Genomic DNA, 17,189 nt, shown 5'->3' on the forward strand with positions numbered 1-17,189 from the left:
CGACCTAGCCACCAGTTCTACATTGTTAGAGCTTGGTGGATCCCTCTTAATCCTGGATTAGAAGAGTCAAATATACAAACACCTCCACCTCTCTTCCTTTCTCACATAAACAGGCACACCAAGAGGAAAGAGAGAGGCAGAAAGAGTAAACGTTAACTGCTACCTGCCTACTAAGCATGACCAAACCCCAAACCCCATCACTTTCCTCATTACTGGAGCTTCATGGCTTTTTAGGGCTCTGTGCTTTATCTGGGATTTCACATTTCCCAGCCTGCCACTTGACATGGCTCACCCAGCTGCCAGCAATCAAGAAGCAGAGGGCAGCGGTGAGGCCGGCTGAGTCTTCAGGCTGTACCTTGATTTGAGAATTGCACATCACAGCCACTGGCAGTGCTAAGCTTCGGTAATTACAGGCCACACATCCCATCGTGCCTCCAACCCTATTCCTACCCCATATCATACACTGACCTGGCATAATGGGTGGAGGGGAAGGGGTGTGCATACAGGGAGATAGAGATGGTCACGGGTCAGGGGTGGATTCTTCGGATGTGGATCTGCTCCTCAAAAGGCATAAAGTGTGTGACAGTATAGGAAAAGGGAATGAGAATATGCTCCATTGAGCATCCAAACTGTCGATCCTAAAATGTTGCGTGTATGAAACATCCTTGTGTGTTTTTATGGTTTACTGCTTGCATGTACGTGTACGCTTGCATCTACAGTACACACACTGTATGTGTGTGTGCCTAATTGAGAGGTAAGCAAAAAAGTTGCCTTTAAAGTAGCCAATAAATATCCTGCCAGTAATGTTAAACACCTGCCCGTAAATCCCAGAGGAATGCTAAATGAAACCAAGTTGCAGAGCCTGTCTCCTGTCTGGGGTCTCAAGTCAAGACAGCAGGATTTGTAATGGCTGTATCCAGGATTATAGAGTTCAAGCAGAACAGCCAGGAAGCAAGCAAAAAAAAAAGAAACTTGACATGGTCTGCAACACTGCTTTCCCTCCCTCTAATGCCCAGTGTAACAACCCAGTGTGTCCCCTTACAGTACAGACAAGTTCAGATTATTCTTCAATGTAATTGGACAGCAGAATTAATGCTGCAAATTCTGTCATCAAGAACACGTCAAAACGCATCATGTAAGGATTTAACAGCACTCTTACAGCTGAGTGATCAAAGCTCCTCATGGAGAGTTGTATGATACAAATGGACATATGGGTGTTTAAACAAAACATGTTCCCAGTGTTCTTTGTCCAAGTGTGAGCCAGATAAAGTAGGACAGATGATTACCAAAACTGAAAACATGCCCCCCTGATCTTTTCGCAGCAGTGTGACACACCCATAAAACACTCTGCAGACATGTAAGCACACATGCCTTTACACGCACAAAGATAACCGTGCACACATGCACTAATGCACATACATTCCCAAAGATATGGTGTCAGGGCAGGAAGAGGCTCTCGCTGAGCATTGGAGCCTCCAGGGGTGAAAGAGAGCATCTGACCCCAGAAGCCAGAGACGCTGCCGTTTGGCCTCATCTCTGGTTTCGATTCCCTAAAATCCTGACGCCTTCCTCCCTCTGCACCTGTCGAGCGCCAATAGACCCCCTGCCCAGACCCTTTCACCACAGAGGATATATGGCCCTGCTCCCTAGTCCAGTCTAGCTAATTGCTACTGGCCTCAAACTGGCCCCAAACTCCACGATGGGACGAGGCGTTTAGCTGCTGTTGCTACTCTGAAGCCCAGCTCAGCAGTCCTCCCTCTCTCTAGTGCCCCTCCATTCCTCAACAAGGGCAGATAAGGCTGACCGAGCACAAGCATTTACTTCCAGATTCACAGGCTGCCCCATTCAACTCAGAGATTAAGCACTGCTGTCTACACGCAACCATGAATAATGAAGCTATCACTCCAGACAGGCAGGCAACAGCAGCGTGAGTTATATACACCAGTAATCCCATAGGCTGCTGCCCACACGTGCCAAGCCTATACAGTAGCAGCATCACTGTATAGCTCATACATTATTTCACAATGCAGAAGACCCGCTTAGAGCCAATTAAAGATATTCAATGGCCTTAAGTTTAGTGTGAGATCTTAAACTTAGCTTTGCTGTCATCGCACAATAGGACAATTAATTGACGAGAAAAGCCAAGGGGGCCCAGGTGCAAAGAAGAGTTACGTGGCCCCACCACACGCTCATTTTGCAGAAGTACCTTTGGGAACTGCTTCAAAAAACAGGGTTCACTCACAGCCTGCACAAACAGAGATGCTTTTGTTACCTTGCAGAAAATGTAGCATGGTAGTATTGTATAACATCAACACAATATATCTTTAGAAACATTTATGAGTATCAGTCATTTTTCCATTAACTGTTACATTTAGGCTTTGTATTTGAAAACAAGGTGAGTATCTGCCAGCTACGGTGATATTCATCTGACAGAGATTGATTGCTAGGTATACTTGAAGATGTATCTTTATATTATCAAAAATAATGATTACCTGTAAGGTAAACCTCTCCGCTTCATGCCAGCTGATTCCTGGTATTTTGTGTGCATAGGCCTATTGCACTTTTTCAAATCTTGAAAAAGTATTTGAATCATTATTGCATATTAGTCACATTTCTCATAGACTTGTATTTATATAAATATATTTACGAATATTATCATGGTATAATAATAATAATAATAATAATAATAATAATAATATTTCAGTAATACGCAATGTGAGCACCCCCCCCCCCCCCCTTATGCACAGCAGTAGGCTGTACCTGCCGTGAGGGTGGATAATAGCAGACATCACGTGACTGCAGCACTCTGTCTGGGCGCACGGCAGGGTCTGTCAGAGCCTCCCCCGTGGACGACACACACACGCACTGGACGAATAAAAATAGACGCCATTCATGTTTTGGGAGGAGTATTTCAAAGCTACACATCCAACTTGGTAAACTTCACCAAAGCTGCCTGTTTTTATTAAGTATCATTACAAATAACTCTTTTGAGAAATCCGTTTCCTGTATCAAAATGCAGACGGAACAGCCGAGCGCCGGTTTCACTCCCCCCGCTCCTGCACTTGCCAGTCAAGCCAAAACAGTGTTTGTTTTTTCAGTTTCACCGCACAACACACCTCAGCCCCGTCTCATAAGAGCGACACCGACACAATTCGTTCATTCAACAACAAGTCTTTCCGACTCGCCTATGAGCTGCGTCACCGGTTTCAGAGAGGGGCAAAGTATGGCACCATCAGAACTTGCATGAATGAAGTGACGGAGTTAAATCACTCAGTCAACAGGCGACTCACTCAGCCTCCAATCGTGTGTCTGTCTCGCCTGTTTGGCGCTCTCCTGCATCCTTCAATGAGCATCACTTTGTGGAGCCGGTGCGAGCCATCCTCCTTAACAAACACCGGTCCTGGACATCCTATAGTCAGCCCGTCCTGCGACATTTTTTTTTGTTTGGACCCGTTGATGTCACTTCCTGCTAGGGTAATAGCCCGTACAAATGAGCAAAGGGATGTGGAGGGGTGTTCGGGGAGCCGTAAGTGGGGATTTTCGAGGTCACTCGGCAGGCAAGTTCACAAGGTCACGAAGAGGCGACATTTCCAGGCAAAAACAAGAAGCGCGTTAGTCTTTCAAAATGACAGACATCAACCATCTAGCTCATTCCATCGTGCCTTATACTTTTATATAACCAGTCACATCCACATCATCCTACTCCCCTGTGATGCGCCGGCGAGATTCATTTCCTGGTACGCTGTACGCATTTACGGCCGGTTATGCAATCATGAAAGCGGCATCATCATTTAGCTTATGTTGTTTTTGATTGTACATCATAAGTAAAAATAGCAAACATCTACGTCTGGATAAAAGCTATAGTTTGTCAAAGACCTGGGACACCTGTTGAAGTCCAATTAGAATTGTGTTAACTTTTTTAAGTCTCATATATGTTCAGGTTTCCTGTTTATTCATTTAAAAACTTGGTGGCGTGTTTGTACTCTCCTCACTAGGCTTCCATTCATTGCTTTAAGTAGTCTGCATGTCAGTAACGAAGTGTCTTTTACACATATTCATAAAACTTGGGAGACTAAAAAATAGTACATATTGATATTGTGGATGCATTGAAAAGACTGGTCGCTCTTATTTGATGAGAGGTAGACCAGGGGGTGATCTGCAGGATAGGTGATGGAACCCGGTCCGAGATTTGACTCGTGCAAAGAGCATTATCCTCTTTCCTCGCCCAGGTCTCTCCTCTTTACCTTTGAACCCAGGCCCAGCAGCCCATCTCTGATCTACAGAGGGTCTCCTCTTACCCCCGTCTCCTTGCAGGCCCCTGTGATAGATGACCATCAGCATGCCAATACTGCACAATATTTCAATTTCCTGCTCAGGAAGAGGAATTTCAGGGGTTGAGAGAAGTTCAGAGGCACAGTGTGGTGCCTCCAGCTCACAACCAGCCCCCAGCCCCGTACCGAAGACCCGAGATCCAAACATTCGGCCGAGAACATTCCAGAAACCAGGTCCTCTCTGTGTCAACAAAACAACCCCTGCTGCCATCGTCCTGCCTCACAGACAGCGGTGCAAAGGACACTGACGGTGGACCAAACAGCCTCTGTGAGTGCAACATTACAAAGAGAAAATATGTTTTGTTTTATTCAAAAGTGAACACCATGTGTGCAGGATTAGGCCTGTTGACTGGTATTGGCGTGTTGTCCTATAATCACTGCAAATATGACAGGTTTCTAAGGCTTTTAAATAAGGATGTAAATAATTGTACTCATGCTGTATTACAATCACACGCATAATTAAGCTGTGTTGGACTCTGTCGATTTACATTACATGTCATTTAGCTGGTGCTTTTATCCGAAGCGATTTACAGACACTTGTTATGTGGATTAGTTGTTTTTATATACCATGGTGATTCAAGCAGGATTATGTACATTGTATCATTGTGAATAAGGCAGGCAGATATCCAGTGCATGCATGTGTGTAGTGTAGTATTTCTTGATAGGAAGATGCTTGCATGTGGCTATGTTGTGACGGGCTACGATTGGTTGGATTAGTCAGCGGGCTGTGGTAAACAGGAGGAGAGGCAGGCACTGCAACCTAGTGGTGGAAGAGGGGTGTGTGTTGCAGAGGGGAGTGCACCTCAGTTAACACAGATACACTCACCAAAGACACACGTCCTATCTTGCTCATAGACACACACTAATATGCAAACACAAAAACGCGATCTAACCCACATGCTTTGTTAATTTGTAATTTATCTCCTTGAAACACATGCTCCTAAACTCTAACCCATGTATTGGATCTAATGTCCTCAATACCCTACATAGTATCTCAGTTTTAAAAATAACACATAATTCCCTACAACCCACCCACATACACGACTTAACACTCTCTTACCAGGTTTGAACAGATTTGTTATGTCAGCCCACTCTCCTAGCCCCTCCACAAACAATCCCCCGCTCATACTTCCGTCAGCCAAGCCGTGCTCTTGAACCAAATGGCACTGATGGCAGCTTCAAAGTCATGAGCTCTGTCTCTAGCCAACCTTTCAAAGAGGAACACCCCTGTGCCTCTGCTATGTAATATTAGGTCAGTACACCCAGACCAGCTGACTAGGCAGTGCTGTCCAGCTTTTTTTTTAAATCAACCAGCTGACACTTAGCCAGATTGAAGATGTTCTGCCTAGGATCGCACTTTGCCCCCCTACCCCACCCCCCAAAAAATGAAAGATTGCCCCATCCCTCCAGATGTGTTTTTTCAATGATTGAGGGGGCAGAGGCGGAGCTTTGAAAAAGATGGGGCAGTGAAGTTGTGTGGGTAGAGCTGGTCATCAATTTTGGGAGAAAGAAGAGTAAAGCATGGACAACTAAAGTCCCAAAAGCAGGGTTTAGGAGGGGCCCAGCTCCACCAGAGCCACGGCCCATTTTTCCTTGAAGGGGATTAATAATGAATTAAGGCACTCCCACCCCCTTCTAAAAAGATATTCATGCATGCTAATGCATCCATTATTTATAGTGTGCACAGAGGCTGGCTAGTGTTGGCCACATGCAAGTGGGAGGGATGTAAGGATGAAGTGATGAGGTGGGGGTCTCTTCCCCCCGAATGAAGCTTCGAGGCTCTGGAAGCAACATCCGCCTATTGTGGCTGGGCTGGAGCAGGGTGGGGATGGGATGGGGACTGGATATGGACAAGTAGGAGGAGGTGGGGGATGAGGGGGCCTTGCTGCCAGACAGGCTCGCGCATAGGGAGAGGGCCGCCAAGTGTTGTGGGGGGAAGGGTGGATTAAACAAATAAATACACGATAAGAAATAATCATGCCAGGGAGGGAGGGCACGATCGAGACAAAGAGGCTAAGAGGGACGAGGCGGGGAGGTTATTTAAGTCAGACAGGATTTACTGTCTGGGCGGACATATTCTGGACCAAAAACCATGCGGAAGACATGACAAGTTGTTCTTTTAATTGAAATGTTTGGTTTATTGGTTTGATACAGTCATAGAAGCTAACTAAAGTGTTTCCACTTAGTCAGAATATCAGGAAGTGAAATAAAACGAAATACATAAAACGTATTGACCTCTTGGCCTGCATGTGTCAGCACAACGCCTTGTGCAAACAGTAATACAGTAGGGTAGCAGTCTGTGATATTTTATTTAAGCATCACAAAAGTTGCTGCAGTGAAAGCAAAAGTTGAAATGTAATACAGAGGAAGAGTGTGAAGGTGAGAGATGGAGGAAGAGTGAGACAAGGCGGTGCTCTTTTCATGTGCAGCATGCCAGGTATGTGATGATGCAGTGAAGAAGCAGCAGGGCAGGAGCTGGGCGAGCACACTGATAAGATAAAGCGGCAGCGAGAGCCAGATGAGCTTTCTACCTTACTGATCCTCATATTAGCATAGATACCGTCATCAGCATAGCAGGGGACTGGTGTTTTGGAGGTGACACCGGGGCCACGACACCCCAACTCATCTCCATAGATATCACTGGGGCCATGCAGGTAAATCATACATCAGGCTTATCTGTGACATGTCTGCAGGACATTCTGCCAACAAGCTGCCACCTTAACTCAGTAATCCTTGTAATAGATTAATTCTTAATACTACTTTGGTTGTCCCCAAACCGCGAAATGAAACACAACTTGAAAATCCTGGTGAAGCTCCCCAGAGTTTTATGTTTTTGTCCCTGCTTTTTGCATGTATGAATAGACATCTGCCAGAGATGAGGTGATATCTGGGGTAAGAGGTTATCAGTGTGGCTTTGCAAAATCTTTTTCAATAGGATTGCCCTCCGATTTCAAAGAGTTGGCCTGGCATTATACCCCTAACATGCTAGTGAAAGCAATCATATGCGTTATGAATGGTTTTACAATAAATGCACCAAATATGTTTACATGAACTGTATAAATCAAAAACAGGGCAGGAAACAGCCAGACATCCATTAATGGCAGACATGCAACATGTTTCTCAACAAGTAGCACCGGAGGCCAGACCTCCCAGAAGTGACAATCTGCATTGTGCAAACATTGCAACCTTTGTTCCCCCAACAAACACAAGGTGAGGCACTTAAGTGTTTTTTTAATACCGAAACCTCAACCACATACAGGAAAATCCATAAACATTGGAATGATGTCAAAACAACATTGTGGGGTTTGACGGTTTTAATTTTCCACTGCTCAAAGTAAAAATGGCTGCTGCAACATTTCCTGCACCCCCGGTGATTTTTATGACAAATACAACAGCAGCTTAATTATACATGCGACCACCGCCATAAAAGCAAAACCATTAACTACCATCTTGTTAACACAGAGGACCTGCCTTGAAAGTGCTAGAGTCGCATTTTAAAATCCTTTCACTCAGCGCCTGTCTGTTGTGGCAGATTGGCACCATTAAGAGGAAATGTAAAAATAAACGTGGCAGTGCGTACACGACTCATGCATGGGTATCATGGTTTGAATGAACAGGAAAGGGACCGCTGAAGGTAATATTAATCACCTGTTCTTGTTGTATTTGCTGTTGGTTGAATACCATCTGGAGACAGACATATCCAAAAAGAAAAAACGAAGAGATTTCTATTTTCCCCGGCTTTAAGTTCATCCTACAGCTGCATGGACGCAGGAGGAAAGGTGGCTCCTGGTGTCCCTGACCTACCCCAGGTTGTCCGAGGAGAAAGCTTTGGAGTTTCCAAATAACAGTGAACTTCCAACCTCTTCCTTTGGTTAAGTTTCAAAGGCTTCCTGGTTTTACGTTACTGGCCAAACACTCCCCAGCTGTACACAAAGTGGCCACTCTCAATGAGACCCTAGATCAGACACCCTGTGACGTAACCAAACATCCTAGTTAAAAGAAAAGCCCATCCATTGATGTTATTGCTTGCTTAAACAGGTCAGTGTTCACTCATGCCTAGTGTGATATTACAGAAAGTAATATCATGCTTGTGAGCAATGGTTCAAGTCTAGAGGCCTCTACAAAGAGAATCCAAAGTCTGTCACTGTCATGAAGTACAGCAGTCATCTGAATATTTCATACTCAGTCCTTTAATCTACCTTATCCTCAGAACGGCCATATGGACTTCATAGAAAGTGTCAATCTCCTGAGTGATAGAATGTAAAACCCACAAAACAGCCCCTAAAGGCAATCCCATCAAGAAGCATTCACTGGAAGATGTATAGCCCTATGTTAAGCAAATGGGCAGAGAAATGGTGACCCACTGAATCCATTATTTTTCCCCCTACGTCCATTGTCTTAAAGCCTGCCTTATGTGCCCGGAGTGCCTTTAAAGACAAGTTAAGAGAAAAGAGCTCTCTGCCTTGGAATGAGCTAACTTAATTATCATAGCAACTGGCAGTGCTCTTTAACATGTCAATGGTACTTGGCCTGCATGCATAATTTTGCTGTGTTATTGTGGTGGCCTCTGCGTTTTTCACTGACAAAAACCCAAACCACAGGCACGGGGGTCTATTGTCATGGGCGCATCCATCTGGATCAAGGCCATTAGAGGATATTTGCACTTCCTCTGTGGCTCCTGGCTCTTTTTGACATGCAGCAGAAGGAGCAGGCATCACCCACCAGTGCAGGGGCCAATTGAGGTGCAGATTGACCAGAGGGACAGTGAAGAAGGGCAGCCAGCAGGGCAGCGCTCCTGTCAAATCCAGTGATGGACACCCACGTGGGGGTTGGTAGTCGGCCTGCGGTTCTGAGGTCCTATAGCAATTGATGGGACATGACTAGGCAGGCGCCCTGGTTTCATTCTTTTGTCCCTGGGGATGTTGTAGGGTGTATCAGAGTGTCAGAGGTTCTTGGCTACAGCACACTTCTGGTGTCAACTGCTAATAACTGCCCTTTGCCTGCCCACACACGCACCGATAAGAAAAAAGATATTCAAGTCACTGTGACACACAGGTAGACCGTGCCTTAGAAAAAAAGAACAAAAAAGGAATCTTCTCTTTTTTGTTCAATCTCAATGCATGAATAAAATATGAATATAGAACCTATATGCTGTGTACAGAGCGCAAACAATCTAAACAAAAATGCATAAATGATGCCTATTGAAGCACTGGAAACATGCTGATAACACCACAGCATTTACAAGGACATTGGTGTGTGTGTGTGTGTGTGTGTGTGTGTGTGTGTGTGTGTGTGTGTGTGTGTGTGTGTGTGTGTGTGTGTGTGTGTGTGTGTGTGTGTGTGTGTGTGTGTGTGTGTGTGTGTGTGTGTGTGTGTGTGTGTGTGTGTGTGTGTGTGTGTGTGTGTGTGTGTGTGTGTGTGTGTGTGTGTGTGTGTGTGTGTGTGTGTGTGTGTGTGTGTGTGAGAAAGTGTGTGCGCTTGAAAGTGTGTGTGCTTGAAAGTGTGTGTGTGCACAGGTGAGTGAGACGATTAAAAGTAAAAGCATAGATCTCTATACACTTATTTGGAAACAGCTCTTGGAGACATATCAAACACAACCAATTCAGTTCCAACACATAAACGCCTTAGCTGTCAATCCATATCTCCCCACATGTAACCTATACGCTTGTCGCTGAATACGCAGCCCCTCTGAGCTGTGTTGGAATGCTGACAGCACACAGATATGAATCTTGATTTGATTAAGAGTCAGAGTTGAGGGTCTAAGCGCTGGAGCCAATATCAATTTGGGCGGGTGGGCAGAGAGACTGTTGCGAAGGTGGAGGGGAAGAGGCAGAGTGCAATGGCAAGGGGGGGTTTGGGGGGAGGGTTACCTGTGGCCCTGGCTCCAACTGGGAGTAATTTGGAACAGACTGCTCCCAATGTGTTCATTAGGTTGTGATTGGGCTGAGCGCAGGTGGGGAGGGCTTGCCCTGCCTGACGCTGAATAGTCCTGATTGTGCCCAGCATAAAACGCCATCTGTTTCAATGAGGGAATGAGGGAGAGAGAGAGAGGGAGAAGGGCACCAGGAAGGAGGGGGGAGTTATCGGAAAAAAAGTCATGTTTTATGGTGTCTGGACAGTTTTGTGTACTAACAAGGGGACACAAATGAAGGTGAAGAAGAAGTAATATATAGATTTACAACTCTCTTTCTTGTCTTAAATTCATTTCAATTCCAGAAATATTCCTTAAAGACCATAAAGTAAATTAATGACCAGAGGTTAAAATGATTGCCATATAAGCAAAAATACAAACAGGGACTTATTCTAAATGAGAAGTAAAATGGCGTCCATTTCCAGCTTAAATGGCAGGTTTCAGTCTAGCCGTGGCTTGCCACTGTGAGCAGACGGCTAAAGAGACAAGGGGGATTGGAGAGCAGAGTTTATTTATGGGCCTTCTGCTTCAAAGCTGGGATGTTTTTGGTTAATCCATACCAAAGCAGACATACAAATGTTAATCTAGGTGTTTACACGCACATTTACTCTGGCTACTGTTCTGTAGACACAACACTGCCCAAAATCACAGTCATAAGTCTGATGTGGGTAAAGGCACGGAAGACAAAAATATCTTTTAACTCAGTCAGACTCTTTCTGTCTTTTTTTTTTCTCTGTCACTGCAAGGTCCTGGGAAGAAAAAGAAGAGAGCAGAAGAGAAGAAGGCCACTGTTTGCTGCTCGACTTTTGAAGCGTCTTTATCGGGCTTGGCAGCGTGGTCCTGCGTGTCCAAGCCTCGTCGTGCTTTTCATCCTTTGTGCTGTCCAAGGTGTGTCCAATGCACTGAGGCTTTGTGTGTGGAGGGAGACGACACATCACATTCTGTCTTCTGTCCTGAGCTGGGGGATGGGGGGGATTGGGGTGGGGGGGGGGAGGCCGTACAACAGAGGGGGACAAAAAGCAAACTTATAGAGGTCCACGGTTCTTCAAAGCCGCGAAGCACAAAGGCTTATAAAGCGTTACTTCATGTAGAGTTGTGCCAGATGTAATTGCGGGGTTCCTGGAGATAGAGAATCACATGCAATGCTTAGCCCCGCCCCTGACACCATGAAAGGACTTTGAAGCTTCAACTGCATGTGGGGGGGGGCTGAGCAGAAAAGTTTGCCTCACTATGATAAACAATAAACAAGTGAGGAAATAAGTTATCTTAAAAGTCCTAGGAATCCTCCACTTGCTGCCTCGGAAAAGGTAATTTCGTGCGCAGAGCTTGATGGATGCAGGACTGGCTGTCCCCATTAGAAATCAGGAAGGGTGCAATCTGCACAGAGCGACAAGTAATCCCCCTCCCCTTTTTTGATCCCCCCATCAGCTTCATGGTATAGGCTCTTTCAAATGTGAACTCCGCTTTCCCCAGAAAATTACGTTGATTCATTGTTAATGAGCCCAGAGGTTTGCAGAGTGAGCCGGTGCATGGCAAGTATAGGTAAGCTGTAGTTTTCCTGATCAACCCCACAAGTCCTCATCTGTTTCCTGTGGCCTCCTGCTGAGATGGTGCGGGTGTTGAGTGAGCATTGTTAAATATGTTCCAGGGCACAAACGCTGCCACTGTCAGGTTCAATGTGTGTTTGTGTGTGCAATGTGCAGGTGGAATTGTGCATGTGTGTTTGTCTTACTGACAGTGAATGGTAATGGGTGTGGAGGAAAGGGTGGTGCCATCACTTTAGGCCTGCAGATGGGGTTCCCAAAGGAGGGACACGCCCCGGTGTTATTCGAGACAGAAACGAAAGCAAGCATGGCGGCAGATCCATCTTTGCATCTTAAAGGTTCAGCAGATACTTCTGTAGCCGGAGAACAGTGAGTTCTTGTTGTCTCTTCATGTGTCATGTCCAAAGGCCTCCTGAAAGGGGCTGTGGAAACTACGGTGTCTGTATCCACAAGGTCAAGGCTTAGATGTCTTGCACAAAGATTTTCTTTAGCAGGCGTCATTCTAAATGTAACAAAGTGAACTAAATCATGTAGAGCTTCATCAAGGTGACATAGTATAAGACTAAAATATAGCATATAAATGCACCTCATCTTTGGAGGATGGCTTTACTCAGGGACCTCTGTTTGTTTTACAGACTTCTTTCTCACTACTATGGATCAGAACTCAAGTTTGCATTACATCTTCATTGCAGAAAAAAAGGGCCTGTGTTTGATCTATACTAGCAGAATTACATGGCAGACGGAAACCCTGCCCGTGATTAGAGTGGAAATGAAGGATCTTGTGTATATCCGAGTGATATTAAATGGCACCAGGCAGAGCAGGGGCGCTAAAGCCTTCACCAGCACGCCTATGCATATCAATAAGTACACTCCCACAAGGCACTCCCACGAAAATTGATTTATTCAACCATGTGTGTATTTGACTACAATAATTATTTTTTTATGTAAGAGCTAAAACTTGCGTACAAAGCCAGCATAGATTAAATACATTAAATAGTATTATATATATATACAAAAATAATTGGAAGAGAGCATCAGAACGTATTGCCACTTTTTTTGTAATGGCTGCCCGTTAGCACAGATTGCAGAATATTTCTAAATGTTACATGCAAATATAAAGAAACGTATTGTCACCATGTGCCTAATAGACGTAGCTATAGGTTCAACGTAAGCCATTGGTAAATTATGCAGCACTCATTTGTTGATTGACTACAGCAACGTGTGTCCAGATGAAACTTTTGGATTAGCTGATAACTGGCCGGTGTCTCTCCACATGTACGCTCCATTCTCAGGTCACAGAACAAAGCACAAGGGCCAGCGAGCAGGTGTCAGGGGTCACGGTATCCCAAGGGGACCTTGAGTCTCATCCCAAAACCTCTAACGCTTTTCAAAGCCCTCCTGCGGCCCAGGCCCTCATCAGCCTGTGCCCCTGATGGCCCCATGCACATATGCACTACCCCAAACTCCTCTCTGGTGGGTGAAGGTGGAACCTGAGTGCATCACCTGGAGCCCCCAGTACGTGACGAACAGGCTCGGTCTGTCCAAACAAGCCCGAGAACCGGTAGGGGGGGCAGTAATGATGCTGAGGGGGCAGCAACACATACAGGGGGCAGATTTCATTTTCTCCATATTTCACAAAGGCTTTTCGCACATCCTTGCTGGACTCAAAGCCCAGCTAGAGAGGATTTCACCCCATGAGAGACAATTAATCATAACCCACATGGCCCTGTTAGCTTGGGTTCATGTACACATTCACTCAAATGTTCTGTGATTTTCTCAAACAGAGCCACATTAAAACAGTTCACTCTGCTTGGAGTTAGGGAGGGATGTATCCTTCTTTTTCTAACTTTTGACCACAGACATTAAGGTAAAACAAGGCAAACTTTAACCACCACCAACTTTGAGAACAAGGACGAGGAAGGACGAAAAAAGTACTACTCGTACTAATCCTGCATTAATTTGATATTTCTGTAAAAGTGTCCATTGGGCCTTGATACCGTGATGTGGTTACAATTATTGATGCGGCAAATCTATACCCCCCCATCCTCTTGTCTGCCCAATGAACCATCAGCAAACTGTCTCCTCTTCACTACTGCAGACATTTACAACATTGGCCACCCCTACCGTACATGAGTAAAGAGACTTCATGGCCCCCTGTGTCACATGCAAGAAGCTGAGAAGAATTAAGAAGCTCTATCTCTCAGCAGATTATACTTTATCCGAGATGAAGGGTTGAAAAAGACCGAGTGTAGTTCAGTCAAACTAGCTAAACGGGTGAGAATTAAGATGTTGTAGCGTGGGATGAGGCAGTTATGCATACATAACATGTTGAGGCTTGGACCCCCTACTGGGGAGAGGCACGACAAAGCCTCTCAAACAGCAATACCTCTGGGACAGCTAATGATTAATTAGCTTGTGTCATTAAGTGAGGCAAATGTCACCCGAGCTTCCTGGGGAAGCTGTCACACCATGTGTAGGCCACTCACAAGTTTCCCCCTCAGGTGTTGGTGAAGGGTGGGGGGTGTAGTGCGTGGTTAATAGGCAAATCCTGACATCTAGTGGTCAAAATATAAAACTGCATCATCGTTCAGCTGTCTTAATACAAGCAAAGTCCACCCAGATAACTTTTTTCCCTTTGTCTTGCAATTTTAAATTAATAATATCGACAAAGTGTAAACATACAATTTACGTCAAAAATGTCTAACAATAATCTGTCTGTGAGGTTATCCAGATTCAGTTTTGGGATTACTGCCTTAGCTCCGATCCCTGATCACTAAATTGGGTGAGGTGACCTATGACCTTTCAGTGTCATTTACCCCATTGACCGCATCACTGACGTCAAAATTAAAGAGCTGAGACTTCCTCACTTCTAAGTTTCTGAAGAGGCGTGAGCTGGCATACAGGAGTGAATGGCGACATAAACATATTTTTTTAATTGCAAACCTGGCATAAACATATTAGAATAAGATTGCCCTGTATGATATTATAGGTAAAAAACGGAATAAATGAATCATTCATTATTAACGTAAAAGCAGAGAAGTTAAATTGTCTTACCAACGATCCGAGATGCAGGCTGGAAATGATGACTTTCTCCCACAGTTTGGAGCTAATCCAGACAAGAGAGACTGTCGACATTGTGCTAAGAATCAAATGACTTACTCAGCTACCACTGACTTTTCCCTCACACATGCTCACACTTTCTTTCTCTCTCTCCATCTCAGGATCAGTCTGTCTGAGTTCAGCATTGAATCCTGGCCTGCCATACGACCAGACCCAGAAAAAGTGAGAAGGCCCCTCTCTTCACCGGGGAGTGGCAGCGCAACGTGGAGAGGCTTAACACGCTCACAAACGCACACACATACACATTTCACGTCTGTGTTTATTCACGTCCGCACATGCACATTCACACTCACACACAGACACACATTCTGCTTCACCCTCACATAGACATACGCATACAAAAGCACACCTGTCAGGGCCTTTCCACTGTGTGAGCAAAAGCAAAGAAGTCTGGCCCCCCCTCTGTCTCTCTGTATGTGGTATCCCATGTCTGTTATATTAAAGCAAATCCATTCAGTTCCCACTTTCTCATCTGAAATAATGGCATGAGCAATTTTCACATTTAGGCAAGCAAGGACACATGCAGTCTTTCGCTCTCTCTCTGTCTTTCTCTTTCTCTGCTTAATGAATGGAATCGGATCTGGGCCCCTGTGGCTGCGGTTTAATCTGGCTTTGAAGATTTCTACAACTTCCCGATGAAAAAGTAAACCAGAATGGTCTTTCACAGTAGATTTTTTTGCAAAATACACCAGGAAATAAGACATCTGCTCATGCCTACTTATGTGTTTGCTCATATCTACAAGTGCATGTGAATTCTGTGTTATTTACTTCAGGTTAATGGGCCCGAGGCCTTGCCAGGAGGCTCCCGATTGTGCCAGTGTACTGGCGTGTGACGTCCATTTTAAGGGGGATTCTGTCCAATAGAATGATTGAATTAAAGTGCACTTTAGTCCGGAGTGCTCTCTCTTTGCCACTTTGCACCATAACATGTCTTGTCCTAAAATAATTAGATTGAGGCCTTGGGTGGTGGAGTGGCCGGATCCTCAATGGTCAAAAGGAGGAATGGTCTGTCTTTGAATGGAAGCCTCCCATCTTAAAAAAACACTTTATTTCTTTACACTTGAGGTTTGTTGTCTTTTGTGACTATTATCCCCATTCACCATTTGCTTTCATGCAGCTGTGCCTCTCATAAAAAAAGTCTTTGTGCCGGCACCATGAATACAGGGAATGTGTCCATGGCAGGTAGCCCTTATTGCAAGTTAATCTCCTGAAAGAGCCTCATAAAAGTACTTTTAAATTCTCCCCGAGCCACAAAGGGCTCATCATCAATCGAGCACTTCTCCCCTTTGTAGGACTGATGAGTGTGGTGCCCGGCCGGTGACAATGGCTGCCAAGTGTGGCGAAGTAATCACCTTCTGGGGAAAACACTAGTAATTACTTCTAAACTGTTTGGGCTTCGGAGACAACTGCTATTGTGCAATAAAATGGAAGGCTCCCTTTGGAGAGCAGTGCTGTGATGGTCGCTCTCAATCTTTTTGTCATCTGTTTGTTTGCAGAGATTTCTCTTTTCCTCACTACAACCATGCTTTGTCACGTGTGTGTGTGTGTGTGTGTGTGTGTGTGTGTGTGTGTGTGTGTGTGTGTGTGTGTGTGTGTGTGTGTGTGTGTGTGTGTGTGTGTGTGTGTGTGTGTGTGTGTGTGTGTGTGTGTGTGTGTGTGTGTGTGTGTGTGTGTGTGTGTGTGTGTGTGTGTGTGTGTGTGTTTTAGTTCAAACATAACAACATGTATCACGCTTAAAGACCTGTTGCAATACATCAACTATAACGTTAAGAAGAGTCAGTAAATGTCAACCGTACAATAAATAAAGTGCGTTCTCCCCTCCATTTCTACAAAGGAGGTTAAGTTAACACATTCCTGCTTTAAACCGGACATACGTATTCATCCTCTATTGGGCTGTGGATGAGAGAGGTGGAAGCATTTCTTAGATTATTTCCTGAGCTGCACTGATGAGGCGATTAAGCAAAGGTCTTATTTCTGCTACCACAAGGAACGTCCAGTTAACTCATTATGGGAGGGAGCACTACCCTAGAATCACTGCTAGAGTGAAACTAAAGTATATGAAATCTGAAACAGCCTTCTAAATGATACGGTTCAAAATAAACACAATTTAATCAGTGTATATCCTTCTAGCTGAATGATACAAATTTTGTTTATCGTAGAAATACCTTCAAAATATCAAAGGATGCTTTATAAATGCGCCAAAATGGTGCATGATTTTCAGAAACATTAACTGGCATCTCTGAGACCACTTTAATGGCTCTAATCGTCTTAATGCTTTCTTCA

At 44.8% G+C, this 17,189-nt stretch overlaps 1 protein-coding gene across 3 annotated transcripts in view; it reads left to right on the forward strand.

Moving 5' to 3' along the window:
* The window catches only part of LOC307031985 (uncharacterized protein), a 115,024-nt gene extending 98,464 nt beyond the window's left edge, over positions 1-16,560 (forward strand). For 2 of the 3 annotated variants that reach the window (XR_013806133.1, XM_079669636.1), the window contains 2 exons: positions 10,989-11,130; positions 15,008-16,560. Coding sequence is in view for 1 of the 3 variants with exons in the window: in XM_079669636.1 (XP_079525762.1) it covers positions 10,989-11,130; positions 15,008-15,233 (368 nt within the window). In the remaining 2 variants the exon portion in view is untranslated. Of the gene's footprint in view, positions 1-2,827; positions 4,600-10,988; positions 11,131-15,007 lie in introns of those variants that run through there. The other variant, XR_013806134.1, reaches the window with a different exon arrangement.
* The last annotated feature ends 629 nt before the right edge of the window (positions 16,561-17,189 follow it).

The sequence above is a fragment of the Notothenia rossii genome, assembly GCF_949606895.1.
Source record: "Notothenia rossii genome assembly, chromosome: 3".
Classification (NCBI taxonomy): Eukaryota; Metazoa; Chordata; class Actinopteri; order Perciformes; family Nototheniidae; genus Notothenia; species Notothenia rossii.